At 44.8% G+C, this 17,000-nt stretch overlaps 1 protein-coding gene across 2 annotated transcripts; it reads right to left on the minus strand.

Moving 5' to 3' along the window:
• Positions 1 to 1,710: 1,710 nt before the first annotated feature.
• Positions 1,711 to 4,095, minus strand: LOC115325433 (pupal cuticle protein G1A-like). Of its 2 annotated transcripts, XM_040218615.3 has the most exons (4): positions 4,051 to 4,095; positions 2,557 to 2,994; positions 1,920 to 2,358; positions 1,739 to 1,829 (listed from the first exon to the last, which is right to left on the minus strand). In XM_040218615.3, coding segments are annotated over exons 1-4 (888 nt in total). In that variant the 5' UTR covers positions 4,060 to 4,095; the 3' UTR covers positions 1,739 to 1,827. The 2 variants fall into 2 exon arrangements, with proteins under 2 accessions (XP_040359855.1, XP_040074549.1); XM_040503921.1 differs by having other exon boundaries at positions 1,711 to 1,829; positions 1,920 to 2,994.
• Positions 4,096 to 17,000: the final 12,905 nt, after the last annotated feature.

Raw genomic sequence — 17,000 nt, forward strand, 5'->3', positions numbered from 1 at the left:
TTTTCCACAAATAAATGTTACAAATATCGGTGCTATGTATGATATATATGCAAGTTTTTAAGATAAACAAGCCAATTGAACAATAAAGTACGTATGATTAAACAGTTTCAGCTTATAGCCCTAGCTTAAACGATACGAATACATGTCATCAGTGGCGTACCAACTTGTTCTCGATCAGGGGGGGGGGGGAAACCAGATCGCCCCCCCCCCCCCAGGACCGGGGGGCGGTGCCCTTGGTATCCCGTGGGAGCCGCCGGCCAGTGTTTATCGTGCCCAGTGGTATTGGCTGTTTCAAAGCAGGGCAAAACACGTGTCTTGCCCCCCCCCCCCCCCTTCCCCCCCCCCCGGGTTGGTAGGCCCATGCATGTCATAAATGTGCAGTATACAAAATCTTTGAAAAGGAGGAGCTCAAGGGTGGTTATATGAAACGCTTTCTACATTTCTTAGCATTTCCTACTGTAATGGGTGGATTCTTGAAAATTCCTAAAAAAGTGGAATTTCTTCACATTAAATGACAGTAATTTAGGTGCGAATGAAATATAAGTTTGAGTGTAATAGGTTAAGTGTGATGATGTTTATAGGTTAATCATACGATGCCGGATGTAATCGTATTTCCTCACGACAAGACGAACACCAATAGATTGGATGACCTTAAGTGCATTGATTTAAATTAAAAAAAAACGACTTACGCGCAGTGTAATTATATTCTAAAGTCGACCTAAAATATTATGCCGCTTCATCAACCTGTACCAAAAAAGAGCAAATATCATAATTGGCGAGAACTGCCGGCTTCATCAATTACGGTATTCGCATTCGCAGATGCACTAAGTGTTTGTACACAATATACTGCCGCGTGCTTGACCGAGCAGAAGCGCTTTTCCGTGCATCTAGATGTTTCGTGTTTATTCTTACTCCGAGTGTAAAAGCTAGGGAGACCGGAAAGACCTTGCCTAGTCAGTCTCGCCCTTGCGCACTCCCGAACATTGTAGGTCGAATCTTCAAGATACCGAGTTTAAAAGATAAGGGGTCAGGCGTCGTTTTGCCGATTAATTCACTCTTGCGCCAGGCAGCTGTCCCGCCGTCGACGCTCGCTGCTGCTTTCTCAACGTTTGTTCTTGCTTTTGTTTCTGGCACAAGTTTACCGATTAAACCTTTATTCTTAGTTTACGCTCGTCGAACCTTTTCCATCTGTGACAACACAAGCTACCAAACCAAACAAACTTGGAAGAGAAGGTTTTCCGCACTATTTCGGGGTCCAGGTTAGTCAAATCAGTGAGGAATGAATATCACTGTTTCTACCAATCACGCCCATGTCTCCGTGTTCGATTTTGAACGATTCTGCTATGGCCGACATTGTAATGAAATAAAAGCAAGTTTTGTAACCAGCGTTGTCTACTGTACCCAACAGCAGACTCGAACCCAATACCTCACAATCGTAGTAGTGGTTTCGGAACGGTATTTTGGAAATTATTGAGGTATTATCTGCTATTTGCTTGAACGCAATCGACGCCTAAACTGCAAATTCAACGAGGAAATGGTTGCCTGCCGCATTTGGTTGCTCCGGTTTCATACGATCTAGCATGAGTAGCGCATTCTCATTCAGTGCAGGTTAGGGATTTAGAAATCCCTGCGTTTTTATCCCAGGTCGTGTCATTAAGGTGTTATTCTAAAATGGGGCAATACGACACTCGAAAGAAAAATGAGAAAGGGAGAAGTTTCATTTTTTTTTTATTTCTCTCTTTACGACAGCAAAAGTTGGCAGTGAACAGTCCACTTCTTCATAGATTCCTGGTGGATCACGTCTAGGATGGTAGCTCTTTGCGGAGTTTCTGTAAAAGAGGGGGTAATACATTCAAACATCAGGAATCTATGCTCAATAAAATAAATCAGGTTATGAAAACATATGTGCATAAACTTACACTTCTTCTTGCGGAGGAGGGTGGTGTAGTCACCATAGGTGCCAAGACCGTACCCGTAGTTCAGACCATAGCTGCCGAGCCCGTGTCCGTAACCGAAGTGGCCGGCGCCGTAGCCGAGGGAACCAACGCCATATCCGTAGACTGGGGCAGCGTGGGCGTAGGAAGCCAGAGCTGGAGCGGCGTGGTAGGTCTGGTAGCTGGCGACAGCTGGAGCAGCGTGGACGGTGGACACCCTAGTCACGGCTGGAGCAGCAGCGTAGGTGGCAACTGGGGCAGCAGCATAGCTGGCGAAAGCTGGAGCAGTCTGGTAGGTAGCGACCTTGGTGACAGCTGGAGCAGCGGCATAGGTGGCAACTGGAGCAGTGGCATAAGTGGCGACAGCTGGAGCAGCGTGGACGGTGGACACCCTAGTCACGGCTGGAGCAGCAGCGTAGGTGGCAATTGGGGCAGCAGCATAGCTGGCGAAAGCTGGAGCAGCCTGGTAGGTAGCGACCTTCGTTACAGCTGGAGCAGCGGCATAGGTGGCAACTGGAGCAGCGGCATAAGTGGCGACAGCTGGAGCAGCGTGGACGGTGGACACCCTAGTCACGGCTGGAGCAGCAGCGTGGGCGGCAACTGGTGCAGCAGCATAGCTGGCGAAAGCTGGAGCAGTCTGGTAGGTAGCGACCTTGGTAACAGCTGGAGCAGCCGCATAGGTTGCAACTGGAGCGGCGTGGTAGGAGGCGACAGCTGGAGCGGCGGCGTAGGTGGCAACGGCTGGAGCGGCGTGGTAGGAAGTGGCCACAGTGCGGCTCACGGCTGGGGCAGCAACAGCGTAGCTAGCTGGGGCTGCAACACTGTAGCCGGTCAGACCAGAGTAGCCGTAGCCGTTCCCAAGACCAACAACGTGGCCGTAGCCAAGTCCATGGCCGTAGCCAAGGCCGGAGTAGCCAAGGCCGGAGTAGCCAAGGCCAGAGTAGCCAAGGCCAGAGTAGCCGAGGCCAGAGTAGCCGAGGCCGTGGCCGTAGCCAAGACCGCCCTGGACGTAGCCAGCGATGGCTCTGCTGGCCAGGGCCAGGAGAAGACAAGCACGGAACTGCACAAATAAACATTAGTGCACATTTTATTTAACTGGATATTTTCTACTTTATACTGATGATGCAACATGGTGCCAGCTAAGTAAACAGTTTTGTTTCGTTTAAAATTCGGTCGATGCAAATTTTCCAGTTAGGATTCAATCAAAATGACAGTAATTAACGTAGATCCAGAAATAGAATGTAGCTTGAAATTTCAAATCTGGTTTGTGGTCAAATTAGTATATATTTCTCTTCTATAAAACGCTTTATCGGGGTGTTTGGTCAAGCTTGCACTGAACTTTCTCAGACTCATAAAATAACAAAGTGTCCCACTTTGCATCGAGCCGTATCTTTTAACCGATTAATGTATCAGTTTAAAACGTGTAAAATGTATGCCACTAGTGCTTGCGAGCAAGTGGTCATCTCCATCAGACTGCGTTTGCAAGTTGGACCTATGTTGTGATAGTAAAAAGTTTTATCAACTTATTTTATAGGCAGGCGCGACAGAGTGCTATTCTACAGCAAATATGTCTGCGACATATGTTACGGGAATTTTTGTCTTAATAAAAATATTCAGTTAGATATTTCATAAAAAATCAGGCTTAAATGAAACAGGTTGCCATTAGGACCTCAATGATGTAAATTTTTGATTGCGTTTGCTTCAAGATCGTTTAAATAGAGAAGAAATATATTCTCTCAGCTAAATTTTAAGTTATTGGATTGACAACTCAATGCGCTCCACACAAAAAGCCGTAGTGAAAGAGACCGCCATCAACTGAGAGCTCAACCGTCGTAAGAGAAATATAAAAAAACCTTTTTAAACCCAGGCCAACAAATGCCTAACCAAACGACCGCAATTTGAAAAAAAAAAAATAAAATAAACATTCTATATCTGCAGTAAAAGTTGATGGAGCCTAGTTACGTGAAGCAATCAAATTAAACACGTTTTCAAGTGCCGACTGGTTCTTATTTGCGATAGACAGTATAATCATATGCGGAAAAACCTAACCTATTAAAATAGTTTTAAAGTAGATAAACGAGTTTAAGGTCAAGTATTTTCAAAATGGTGCACTCACTCCGGTCATGGTGTAGGTTTACAGAAGAGGATTTCAACTGCGAACTTGGATTGAAAATCTGGAGCTTTTATACACCACAGGATTGAACGAGAACGTGATCTACATCCAAAGAGAAAACGCAAAAAGAAAAAAAAAAAAAGAAAAAAAAATGCCCGAAAGAAAGAAAACATGCAACTTGTATTTCGTATAAACTGATTGTACCCGTGAGGAAAGGTATTAAGGTATCTCAATCACGTACACCCTTTGACGCGGATCTGCATACTAGGAATAACTGGCTTGAAAAATACCGCGTACACTCAATACTTGACCCGACGCCTCTTGTAACGAAAGAGTTTTGCTAAGTGTGCTTTGCGCTGTTATTTCGCTACCCGGATTTTGCCACGCGCGATGCGCCTTTCTGCAACCTTGAGGGTCCTCTTCTAGTATTTAAACTAGGTTTCTTAATTGAATTGGCTGTACGGTGCCCCCAGAGATTCAACGCCGCTGCAGTGTATACGTTTTTGAGAAGGGACTAATGAGAAAGGTTCTAATTATTTAGACGATGCATCCTATATAAGTTTCACTAGGCTTGTCAATCAGAAATGCAATACACGAAAGGAACTGGCCAAAGGACCACGTGGCTTCTTTACGGTGGTACGGGGTAAGCAAAAGTGGCTGTAGTGTCCGTCACCGCCGTCTGCTTTGCAGGCGGCAGCGACGACAGGCACGCATATTTTTGAAAGGCAGGCGATAGATGTATTGAAAAGGGCAATCGTTCTGTAAATGGCGGGTATCACTGCGCACTAATTCCAGTAGAGACGCTGGTTTCTCTGATAGCTCAAAATGCGCAGGAAAGCCTTTCATGCTCAGTAGGTTTTATTTGCATCTAACCAGCTTTCAAGGGGCTTGTTGCAGCTATGGAGTGGGGCTTTCGTTCTGTATTTGTGTCTGACAAGATTAACGCCACGGTCATTAAGAATAGCAGAATAGTCAGCTTCGTTTGCGTCATCTCTGTTTCAATTCACCCTTTTCTTCGGATCCAGTTTCTTCTGTTTGGTGGGCACATTAACAGAGTTGGCTCAGCCATTTAGGCTGATTCTGACCTCCAGAAGCTGCTCAAGCCCCTGTGTTGTTGCTAATACATGGGTGAGTGTGGAAGATGCTGCAAACAGCGCGGCATTGGTGTCACTGCAATTCACGTATCTTATTATCACCTCAACTATTTTGCTTAGAAGTCCGCTCATTTCAACCTGGGTATCGCATCTCACGTCGGTAGCCACCGTTGCTTCGAGGCACCACTGAAGCAGAATAGATTTGAAAGAGTTGACCAAACGTTTATGCGTTCTGCATTGCTTTTACTATGTCTTTGTTTAGCTGCAGCTAGGTGGCGCAACCGTGCCCCATTCCGTGCCTTGCGGAGATGCTTCGTTTTTCACGAGCTTCAGGAGCGCTGTTGGGTAGTACAACGTGCATAGAGGCGTTGCTTGAGCATATTTATTTCTAATTAAAAGCATCATTAGTATTTGTTGCTTACTACGATGTCTACAGGGTTAGCGGGGAAATAAATATACTATGATTGGTATCTGAGACTCTGAGTGACAACCGTTTTAGTGCCTTAAGACCCCAGTTTCATCTAGAGCTGTTAAGCTGTTATACTCTTTCTTTAACACCATTTTACGGAGAGGTTCGTGGCTGATTTTACTTCTTCTTTTCATCCGGTTTGGCACGATTTGGCCATTTGCATTTTGCGCCATGTAGCTCTTAATAATCATCATCATCACCACCATCAACCGTCTTTGTTTTTAATTCTTTTTTTACTTCGCTGGTGTTGCTTCCCAGTTCATCTTTCACATGCTGAATAATCAGTTGTAATTTTTGCTGGGTGGTTTCATTTGAAATCGAACACGCTTGTTGGGGTAGGTCTTTTGATTTGTTTTAAAAAAGATCGATGTAACTGCCCTATTTCTGTAAAGAACAAAACCGTTTTTCAAATTATTTTAAAAATATATTTCGCTTCAAACAAAATTATTAAGTGGAGCAGGCTGATAATCTGTTTTTTACTCCGTGATTTTGCCTTTCAGTTTTGTACTCTGGTATGAATACGGACATTATACAAGACTCACAGTAATTATTTGTGTGCTTGTATGTTATTTCGACGATTTTGTCGTTTAAAAAATACTTTTGCATTTTTGTTTAGTGAGGTAAAAAAGGCCAAACATCGTCTCTTTGACAATCCGGTGGCATCTTCACAGCCTTGTAAGTTGTAACTCACGAGTTATTATAATTGTCACTTACCAAATACTTATGCGGGTGTATTCCTTCCTATACATGGGCTATCGATGGGCATAGGCGTGTTTATTTTATTTTCACGGAATGTTTTATGCAAAAATTTTAAACATCGTCGAAAAGGAGATTAACCGATATTTTGAACCCACTTTATTGAAAAACATCATTTTTTTTTATTTCATCCAGTTTTTTATTATTGCTTCCGATCACATGAAATTCCCATTGCATTTTTGTGATTTTCCACTTTTTTGTTGTATTTTCCCTAGAAATGATCGAAATCGCTCCCATGTTCTCGGAACTGCAAAACGCAGTTTCCGCAGGTCGGCTTCGTTGCAAAGAATATAGGGCTTATTTTTGTGTTAAAATGCAGCGGGAAAATTTATTGTGATTGAGAACACTTGGGCTTGGCTACATATTGAATTTCCTTAACTTTGTAATGATGGCGTCTGACATTCCTTAGTCCGATCGTTAGCGGTGCAGCGGTTGTTCCTTTATACGGCCAGGGCACAAAGGGCGGAGGAAACGGAACGAGCTCTTCATATAGCCAGACCGGGGTCATATATCTGTTTGTGATGTACACAGCTTGTAAGGCACGTACAGCGCGCCAGGCCCCTCGCGCTATAAGCTAGCTTCGTTACAGCCGGGAAGCACCCGGCACAGGCCGCAAATCCATGATGTGTCTTGTCGCGTGCGATCAAATAACCATGTAAGTGCCTGTTCTTTATTTTCAGTGTGCATATTAAAAGTATGTAATATCACATGCCCCTCTTTAAGGAAGGAAAAGAAGTTTACAGAAAAAAAGAGGGAATACAGACTGCGTTTACATGAAGCGGAGACAATGTTTTACAGAACACAAACACCAATTGACGTTAAATAGTGACTTGTGGTAATTAAGGCTGATATATTTAGGATGCACTTGTAAAACAATATGTTTCTGTGCTTTAAATAGTCCAGTTCATGGGCAACACAATATGCAATGTTTGAACTTTTCGACAACGGCATCGGCCTGCTACTGCGAAGACGAGGGAGCACGGGGGCGAGCTGAAATTTCGGTGCAGCAGCGGTCGGATGCAGCCTTGGATACTGCCGAGAAGATCAAGCGGGTGGAAAGTCGAGACGGACAGTACGAAAGCCGGAACCAAAGGAAGCGAGCGTTAAACCGGAGACGGTGGTCCTTCTTTTTGAGCGAGTGTGTGGAGTTAAAATAAAAGTGTTGGCTTTTGTTCAAAGACTGATCGATATCTCTGAACGCCAAGGAGCGACGATTCCAACATGCACCTAACGATTTTATTTTAGGTGGCTACGGTAGATTCGCTTTGGCCATGCACACATTGCTTTGGTTGGGGAAGAAATAAATATTTGACTATTTTCTCCTTCAAAATGAAGCGCGCCCTGTCACGGTAGACTTTGTACAGCGGCATAAACAGCATCGGCGGATGTCTCTTTTATATTTCCGAAGACTGTACACCTCGTGCTAATGTCACCTTAGGTTCCGCCCGGGCCTTACTCGCGAAGTGTGCACCACATATTTGAGGAGCGTAATCCTTTGCGAGCACTTACTGAGGCCCATTCTCCTTTTTAGTGCTTCCTGAATGTATTGATTTCTTTCTGCGGTGAGTCGAAAAGCACAACGCTTCAGTGTGATTCTACGAGATATCGAACCAGCAGGTCCACTCAACATTTTTAATTTGTCTGGTTTTTATACCTTAAGGCGCTCCTATCTTCATCTGCCGGCACACCTGAAGAAACGAACGAGACATATCTTCACGAAGGAGAGATAATGTCCTCATCTGCAAGCACACTTGAAGAAACCGACAAGACATTTCTTCAGGAAGAAGAAGCAGTGAGTGACCTCACCAGGTACGTCAAACTTTCCAAAGTTTCTCCGTTGAAGCCAACATCTTCCATTCGGAAACGGTTCAAGAAATCTTGTGGAGAGAGAAAACAGGCGGGGATTGAAAAGGAAGTGTTGTCAAAAATACGCTCAAGTTTAAGTATCGCCTATGGAAGCACCAGTACCCCTGGACAGACAGAGGAGGAATTTGGCGTATGCACTGGTTGGCTAAGGAATTTTAAACAAGCTCATGAGGCTTCAACATCCTACCAAGAGCGTCTTCGTCTCTTAACCTTCCTTCCACCTGAACTACCTAAGAAACGACTTCAGGAGGCAGTTCCAGCTGTCACAAAATACATGGTAGGGAAGTCTCTAAATTGTCGCGAGAAGAACGGGGTGTAGTCAGTTTCGGATCTCTACTTGAGGTCAAGATTGAGCTGGTCACATGTGCAGGTTGCACTGGATTACTTCACAAGAGATGAACTGGGATGCTCGCGGCAGAGCAAGAGAGAGTATGTCTCGAAGAGATTTATGACACGTTCAGAACCTCGCAGTTCAATTGGTTTGTCAAAGTTCTACACTTTGCGCACAAAATGGGTACTGCACGCCCCTCAACAAGAAGTATGCGTCTGCACCTATCGCGCCAATACCAACATGTGTGTTTCCGCACTCGAAAACACAATGGGTAGCGAGAAACCAATAGAAAGCCTGAAAGCGCTTTCCTTTGCAGCTCGCCGTTCACAAAATGTTTCTTGGGTCAAAGTGAGCGCTGCCTAATGGGTGACGGCGTTACCGTGGATAGTTTGGGAGTGACATCGAAAATGAGGTCACATTTGCTTTGGGGAAACGTGGCTACCTAATGAAAAAGACAGTGTCCCCAACCACCTTTATGAAAGAGCTCGGCAAATAAGTGACCAAATGGATTTTCCATGATTATGTACGTCGCACTCAAGCCACTGAGTCGAAGGAAACTGAACAGAGAGCAAGCATTGTTCTGCATTTTGATTTTGCAGAGAATTGGACAGTTCTCCTCCCGAATGAAGCACAGTTCTACCATTGGCACAAAAAGCAAGTTTCTATCTTTACCTGTGTCGTCACGACAAGAAAGTCAACTAAGAGTTTTCCGTTACTAGCGATGACTTGCATCATGATTCAGCGCATGCCTTTCATGCCATAGGAAAAGTGCACGAGCTCTTGGAGGAAACATCGCCCGTCTACACGCACGTAACGTACGTTAGCGGTGGTGCAGCGAGCCATTTTAAGAACAGGTTTCAGTTGTATGAGGTGTGCCGTGCCAACTATATATCCGCCAAATGGCTGTTCTCTGCCACAGGGCATGGGAAGAACGCTTGTGACGGAGTGGGTGGGGTCATCAAGCATCACGCTTCTCTGCACAACTTGAGGTCAGGAAACACCGACCTCATCCATTCCGCACCTGAAGTGATTGCTCAGCTGACAGACACGCTGAAGAACGTGTCACTGCCTGTTGCAGCCGTCGAGCAGTTTCGTATACGGACGGGTGGAAAACTTTGACACGTGTACCAGGCATACAATTGTGGCATGTGTGAATCTGCAAAGAACATGAGCGGTGCGGTCATGTCCTCCTTGTGGCGGGAACTGCTGCAACCGAGCTCACTGGAATTAAACCTTTTTAAATCTGATTATAGCGAATGTGCCATCTGGACATTGGTTCGAACTCGCAAGGCAGCCAGGAAGGCCAACAACAATTTAATTTTATGTCTGCCCGTTCTAAGTGACAGAAGCATCGCTGACTGGATTAAATGGAACAACTGCTCCTATTTTATAACGTTATCATACTGTATTAGCATTAGGGCCTAGGGAACAGTCGCACTCACAGTTCAGTTGCATGCACTCATTTGCGACGTCCTGCTTCGGGTTCTTCGTTGGTGTGGGCGTGTTTTACCGACGACTGAGTTTAGAAAGCCGGACTTTATCCTACAAGACTCGGTTGTAAAAGTTTGCGCACTTATATGAAAAATAAATAAAGAATCATCTCCCAAAAACGGGACATGATTCTTTATTGGGACAAAAAGACGGGACGGCAGAAGTAGACCTTAAAATCGGGACTGTTCAAGCCCAAACGGGATGTCTTGCCACCCTAGTTCTTGTGATTTTTTTAATTTTTTTCAACGAAACCCTTTGACGTCCGTATCAAGGAGCCGTCCTACGAACGAAAATTGCGTGCTGTGGCGAGGTGCTTTAAGCCTTACAAGCTGTGAATAGCACCCCGGTCTTGCTACATAAAGAGCTCGCCCCGTTTTCTCCGCCCTTTGTGCCTGACTACACATTGGACAATAGAACAGACGCTGTACCGCTCACGATCGGACTAAGGAATGTCAGATGCCATCATTAGAACATTAAGAAAATACAATATGTAGCCAAGCACGAGTGTTCTCAATCGAAATAAATTTACCCGCGGCATTTTAACACAAAAATAAGCTGTATAGTTTTTGCAGAAGAGCCGACCTGCGGAAACTGTGTTAGGCCGTTCCGAGAACGTGGGAGCAATTTCGATCACTTCTAAAAAAGATTAAAAAAAGGGAAAATTGCATTAAGCCAATTGAAAGTTTATATGATCGGCAGCAATAATAAAAAAATTGAACGAAATAGAAGATGGCGTTTTTCATTAAAGTGGGTTCAAAATATCGGTTAATCACATTTTCGAGGATGTTTCAAATTTTGATATAAAACATTCCGAGAAAATAAAATAAACTAAGCCTATGCCCTTCGATAGCCCATGTATAGGATTACACCCGCACAGTATTTGGTAAGTGACAATTATAATAACTCGTGAGTTACAACTTACAAGGCTCTGAAGATGCCACAGGATTGTTTAAGAGGCAATGTTGGACTTCCTTTCCTCGGTGAACAAAAACAGAAATGTATTTTTCTTTAAACGAAAAATATAGTCGGAATTACATACAAGCACAAAAAAAATACTGCGAGTTTTGTATGGTTCCCACATTCATACCAGAGCACAGAACTGGGTAAAAAAATCACGGAGTTAAAGACAGATTTTGACCCTGCTCCACTTAATATTTTCTTTTCTGAAGCGAAACATAAAAAAAAAAGTTGAAAAGCGGTTTTGTTCTTCGCAGAAATGGGGAAATTACATATATATATCTTTAAAATCGAAAGACCCACCCCGAGAAGCGTGTTCGATTTCAAATAAAACCACCCCGCTTTGTTTGGTGTCAATTAAGTTTGTTTTTCTAAGTAAGCTTTTTTTTTTTTTTTTTTTACAGAGATGTTTAAACTTACATTGATCGTCACACTGGAGCACTGGAGTGGGGTTACTTGACGTAAGGGTCGTGAAAGCAGCGCTTTCTTTGCTGCATCCAAGTAAAATATTCTCGGAAAACGCCTCCAGGTTAAAACAAAAGGTATGGTAACATTTGGATGAGGTATATATATATATTTTAGTAAGCAGTTTACAAAGGTTTGAAGGGGACATTGTTGTTGCCTAATGGCACATTCACATTTGCTGAGAATGCTCTCGCCGCCGACCAGATTTACTCAACAGAAAAAAAACAACGCCAGTCACGTGGCTCCGGTCTGTCGAGGATACGACGAGACGTGGCGCTGCAGCATTCTACTTCCACAATTATGAAGGTACTTCCTGCTCGCACGCATAGTTAATATATTTGTGCTGAGTCGTATGTGCTTCACTAACAAAGAAAATATGTGTGAAGGGTGCGTTAGAACTGTCTATAGTACAGGAGGAAAGGCGACAGGTGTCCAATGACAGCGTATCTTGTAGGATTCTCATTGCAATCTATATTAGCTATATCTATATTTGCTTACAGCCCCCAGTGCCAAGAAAATGGCCAACATACTCTTGGAACTATCGTTTAAGAGTGCAGGAATAAACCAACCGGGGGGAGGGGGGGGGGGGGGGGACAAAACGCAATACAGTGTGTACGTTCTGCTCATGCCTAACTCTGCACTGATTTTATTCTCCATATATGTATTGTATACATACACTGCCTTTCTGGATGAGATGCTTTTCGAAATGGGCTGGATGATTTAGTATCGATGCCTATTTTTGCCGACACAACAAGACACCGCCATTTGCACCAGTCTACGATTCTGGCGACTCGGCAAGGTTGTCATCTCAGCAGATACGATTTTCCCGTGTGTTCTGGTTAGCTGCAGTAGAGTGTAAAGGCTTTCCTCGCGTCAAGACCGGTCCCGAACCGATAAATTTGTCTCGCGGCCAAACATTATGCCCGGGCCCAGTGCCAGTGGCAAGTGGGATCGGTATGCACCACCGCATATTGACACTGTCTTGGCCTCATTCAATGTTCTCCAACCTCTTTATGCTCCGTTTTGCCGTACTATGGACCTGCAACGGATGCTAGAAGTTATCATAGTCAGTAGACGCCCCGTGCGTACCAGGTGACTCCATGCTTCCCACGTCGCTCCGCCCACCCGGTAGATCACGTAACACACTGCGAGCCATGAATTCGCTCTAGTGGCTTGTGGCGTTCGCTTTTGTGCGTCATAAGGTGGGACGAAGTATAGAATTTGTGTAGCCTCTTCAGCCGTCCTATCATTTAAGCCCGAGGGGTACTTTTCGTGTTCATATGGTGCAGACATACACTCGGCATTAAAAAGTTAGCACAGGTGGCCGACAGATGGACTGGGTCAATAGCCATACGCGGTGCTGTGGTGCCGCAAAGAAAATGGGAGTGAGGGTAGTGGAGTCTATAGACCTAAAGCCAAACGGGCCCAACCTTTTTTTTTTGCGTGCTTCTTTTTTGTTGTGTTACCTTTTCTCCAGTTGGGCAATCGCTTGTTTGTGATACTCTTTTTAATGCTGACTCCACGGAGAGCTGTGCTGCTGTAATTGTTTACATCTTGCCAGAAAACACACTATGCAATGAAAAATGATTATGAGTCACCTTTCCGACTGCACTGCACGTTAGACACTTTGTAGTCATTTAAATAGGAAAGCAATAAGCATTAAAAAAGAAGAAGAAAGATGCTGCTGGGGATTTGTGTAATGAAGTAATATATTTGCCCGTATTTCTGGCAAAGGTTGCACTTTCAAAATATTGAAGCATACCAAGGTTGCAATGTTAATTTTGTTAGTTTCTCTTCCAGATGTGGCGGATGAGCCATAACGTCCATTTAACATTGTACCAGATGAACTAGTAAAGATGTACTATGTATAGTAATAAGGTGGTGAACTGGGCCAGTTGGTTGACGTTATACATGATGGGGAAAACAGCTCTGAAAACACGGACTACGAAGAGGAAAACACGACAGGACAATACTTACTCGAAACTGAAGAATTTTAATAAAGGAAACAAAGACAGAAAAAATATGCACAGTATCTTAGAAGAATACGCACAAACAAGGGACCACTCTCACCAACCGTGAAGCGTGTCAATAAACTACCCGTTCACAATATGACTCATTTTTTGCCACAGGAAAGAAATCTCTTGGGCTGAGAGCGCCAATGACGGTTCACTAAAACATGAATGACCATGACACGAAATGTGGAAGGCCTCAATGATCTCTCTCGTCACCCTATCCTTGTGCGCGCCCAGAACGGTGACTCTGCCAAAGTCATTCGGACATTTGCACTGTCTGCAATGAATGGGCAAAAGCCCCCCAACCGTGGTTCCGAGCGAATATGAATGTTCTCGTAATCTATCATTCAGACATCTTCCTGTTAGCCCCACGTAGCACCTGTTACATGACAAAGGTATCTTATATACCACACACAAAACACAAACAAAAAAAGTATTTTTTTTTTTTTTTTTTTTTTGCGCCTTGGTGCACTTCGCGCTTGAACAACCAACTACCCCCGCATCAATCCTGGAACATATATGTCCTATTTTCTGGGGCGCCGAAAACACTACCGGTATTCCATATCTGCCATCTACTTGTTTCAGGTTATGGGAAACGCGGTGGAGGTAGGAGACTACTACCACACGCTTCTTTTCCCTTTCCGGCCTCGTCCTCTCAACCCCTTTAGCTTTCTTAAGAAGTGAACTGGCTACTTCCGCCAAGAGTGTCAACGGGAACCCCGACTCCTTCAATCTACCAATTTGTTTTCTATAACCTTTGGTCACCTTGTGGGAACATGATTTTTTGAGGGCCGACCCAAGGCATGACACCGCTAGGACCTCTTAAGGGACACCACCCCCCCCCCCCCCCCCCCTCCCCCAATTTTTTTTTACTTCTTTGTCTGGCGATTCATTACGGTGTGGGAATGCTACCCAAGTAATATTTTGCTACCTAGTCACGTGTTTTCTTAATAAAGCCAGAAAACGCAACTGCTCGAAACTGAAACCGAAACTCCCGCACCGCACGGAGAAGTAGAGAGGATAGAGTGAATGGCGGAAGTATCGTGGCTACACCCGACCATGCGGTTTTTTTTTTCTCCGCACGTAGCAGACGAAACGCGTTCGTCCGCCGTGCGATTACTTTGCAGTTATGTTTGTTCCGCCCGCTGTTCTGTACTTCAAGATGAGTTGTTTTGTACATTTAAGTGTTAAGAATTAGTAGTGAGTGCCCGAGTGCCGTGGTGAATTCCCTTGATCGGCTCCGAAAACAGTATTCCCATGATGTTGCGCGAAGAGTTGCCTCACATATCCTGTATCTCAAAGTGGCATTGTGCGGCAGAGTTCACAAGTTTTTGAAAGATCAACGGGTCGGGATCAATGGCTGGCTGGAATTTCTGCGGAACAGTTACGCGAAGCTCGGAAAGCGGACGTTACTCGATTTATATGGTCCTTGCATTTTGTGGAAAGTGACTACATTGAGTTCGCTGGTGTCAAAAATGGAATCCCATACCATTTAGTTCAGTAACGTATCGTCCACAAACATTTTTTTTCAGTGATGATTGTAAAGAAAGAAATGTAAACATCTCAAAAGACATGACAAAAAAAAAGTAGTCCCGCACCATGGATTAAGCCCGTACCCCCTGCGTATGAAGCGGACGTCTTTCCACTGACCTACTGAAGGAACTCTATAATCCATAGTAATGCAGCGGTAGACTGTATGTCGGAAGTTTGCTGCCGATTTCCCTTCAATGCACGCACTCCCGGCTTGAAGTCGGGCAGCATCATGCATAGGCCACATTTGCACCTCGTAAAGAAACCGTACGCGTGCGTATTCAACTCGAAGTACGCACTTCGTGCTCGACATTTGAGCGAGCGATTTCTTCAGCCACGAGAAGGAACGACGGCTCGGCCACGTCTTCGTGCAATCGGCTTGCTGGTCGTGCGTGTCATACGGGATGAATATCAGTTCTTTTGATCGGTCCAAAATTTCTTTTCCGAAGGAAGATAGAATTCGCCGGTACCGTGAACGACAGTTCTGAAGTAGAAGTTTAACGCCCGTCGTCCGCTGCCATCCGCTAGTCTCACGATACGCGAAACGACGCCATGTTGAGAATTATGCAGTGAACGCACAGAATGCTTCCGATTGTCTGTGCTACCTTTTTCTTCAATCAACGTATTTTCAGCTTTTTGGAAGCCACAAAAAAATGGGTTTCATATGTTTTTCTATGTTTAATATTAACTGTGTGCCTTCAATGACCCACGACTTTGATTAAATTTGGTGGTCACGTCGAAACCTTAGAAAAGGGCCCGTGACCAGGGAAAAGAGAGTGAGCGCGACTCAAACAAGCCAGTTCTCGATCGGCTGTTCTCGGGCGGAAAGAAACCGAATTTCGAGCCGCAAATTTTGTTCTGAGTAGTTGGGCTTTCATATGTCACGTACAACTAAAACCCTCGGCGAGCATAAATACCCTGTCAGTGTCACTTTAACCACCTTAGAGTGGCAAGGTTTAAAATGTAGTATCGCCTTTTTGGAGCGCGGGCAAAACGACCAACATATCTAGTCTTATCACCCGGGTGCATCGTCAAATCAAGGAACTGCAGAGCCCCTTCCTTTGGCTCTTCTCACGTAAACCTCTTGCCCCCACCACACTTCTCAAATGCGTCTAAAACGAAACGCCGCGTATCGTCTTCTTCTGCTCCCTCATACAATACGATACTAGATTTTATATCTCCCCACTCGAAGGTGGTTAAAAGGTCCATAGCTGTGTCATGCCTTTGGTCGGCCCTCAAAATATCATGTTCGCACAAAATGACCGAAGGTTTTAGAAAACAAATTGGTAGATTAAAGGAGTCGGGGTTAAAGTTGACACTCTTGGCGGAAGTAGCCAGCTCATTTCTTAAGAAAGGTGAGGGGGTGGAGAAGACGAGGCCGGAAAGGTAAAAGATGTGTGTGGTAGTGGTCCCCCACCTCCACCGCGTTTCCCATAACCTGAAACAAGTAGGTGGCAGATAAGGAGTACCGTTAGTGTTTTCGGCGCCCCAAAAATAGGCCAGATATGATCCAGGACTGGTGTGGGGTGGATGGTCGTTCCATCGCGAAGTGCCCCAAGACGCACAGAAAGCCTTTCGTCACTTGTGTTTCGTGTGTGGTATATAAGATACCTTTGTCATGTAACAGGTGCTACGTGGGGCCAACAGGAAGAGGTCTGAATGATAGATTACGAGAACATTAAATATCCGCTCGGAGCCACGGTTGGGGGGCTTTCGCCCATTCATTGCAGAGAGTGCAATTGTCGGCCTGACTTTGGCAGAGTCACCGTTTTGGGCGCGCACAAGGATGGGTTACGAGAGAGATCACTGAGGCCTTCCACATTTCGTGTCATGGTCATTCATGTGTTAGTGAACCGTCATTGGCGCTGTCAGCCAAAGAGATTTCCTTCCTGCGTCAAAAAAATGAGTCAGTGTGAACGGGTAGTTTATTGACACGCTTCGCGGTTGGTGAGAGTGGTCCCTTGTTTGCGTGGAATCTTCTA

This window comes from Ixodes scapularis, unplaced genomic scaffold (assembly GCF_016920785.2).
Source record: "Ixodes scapularis isolate PalLabHiFi unplaced genomic scaffold, ASM1692078v2 PGA_scaffold1__304_contigs__length_218370807, whole genome shotgun sequence".
In the NCBI taxonomy this organism is placed as follows: domain Eukaryota; kingdom Metazoa; phylum Arthropoda; class Arachnida; order Ixodida; family Ixodidae; genus Ixodes; species Ixodes scapularis.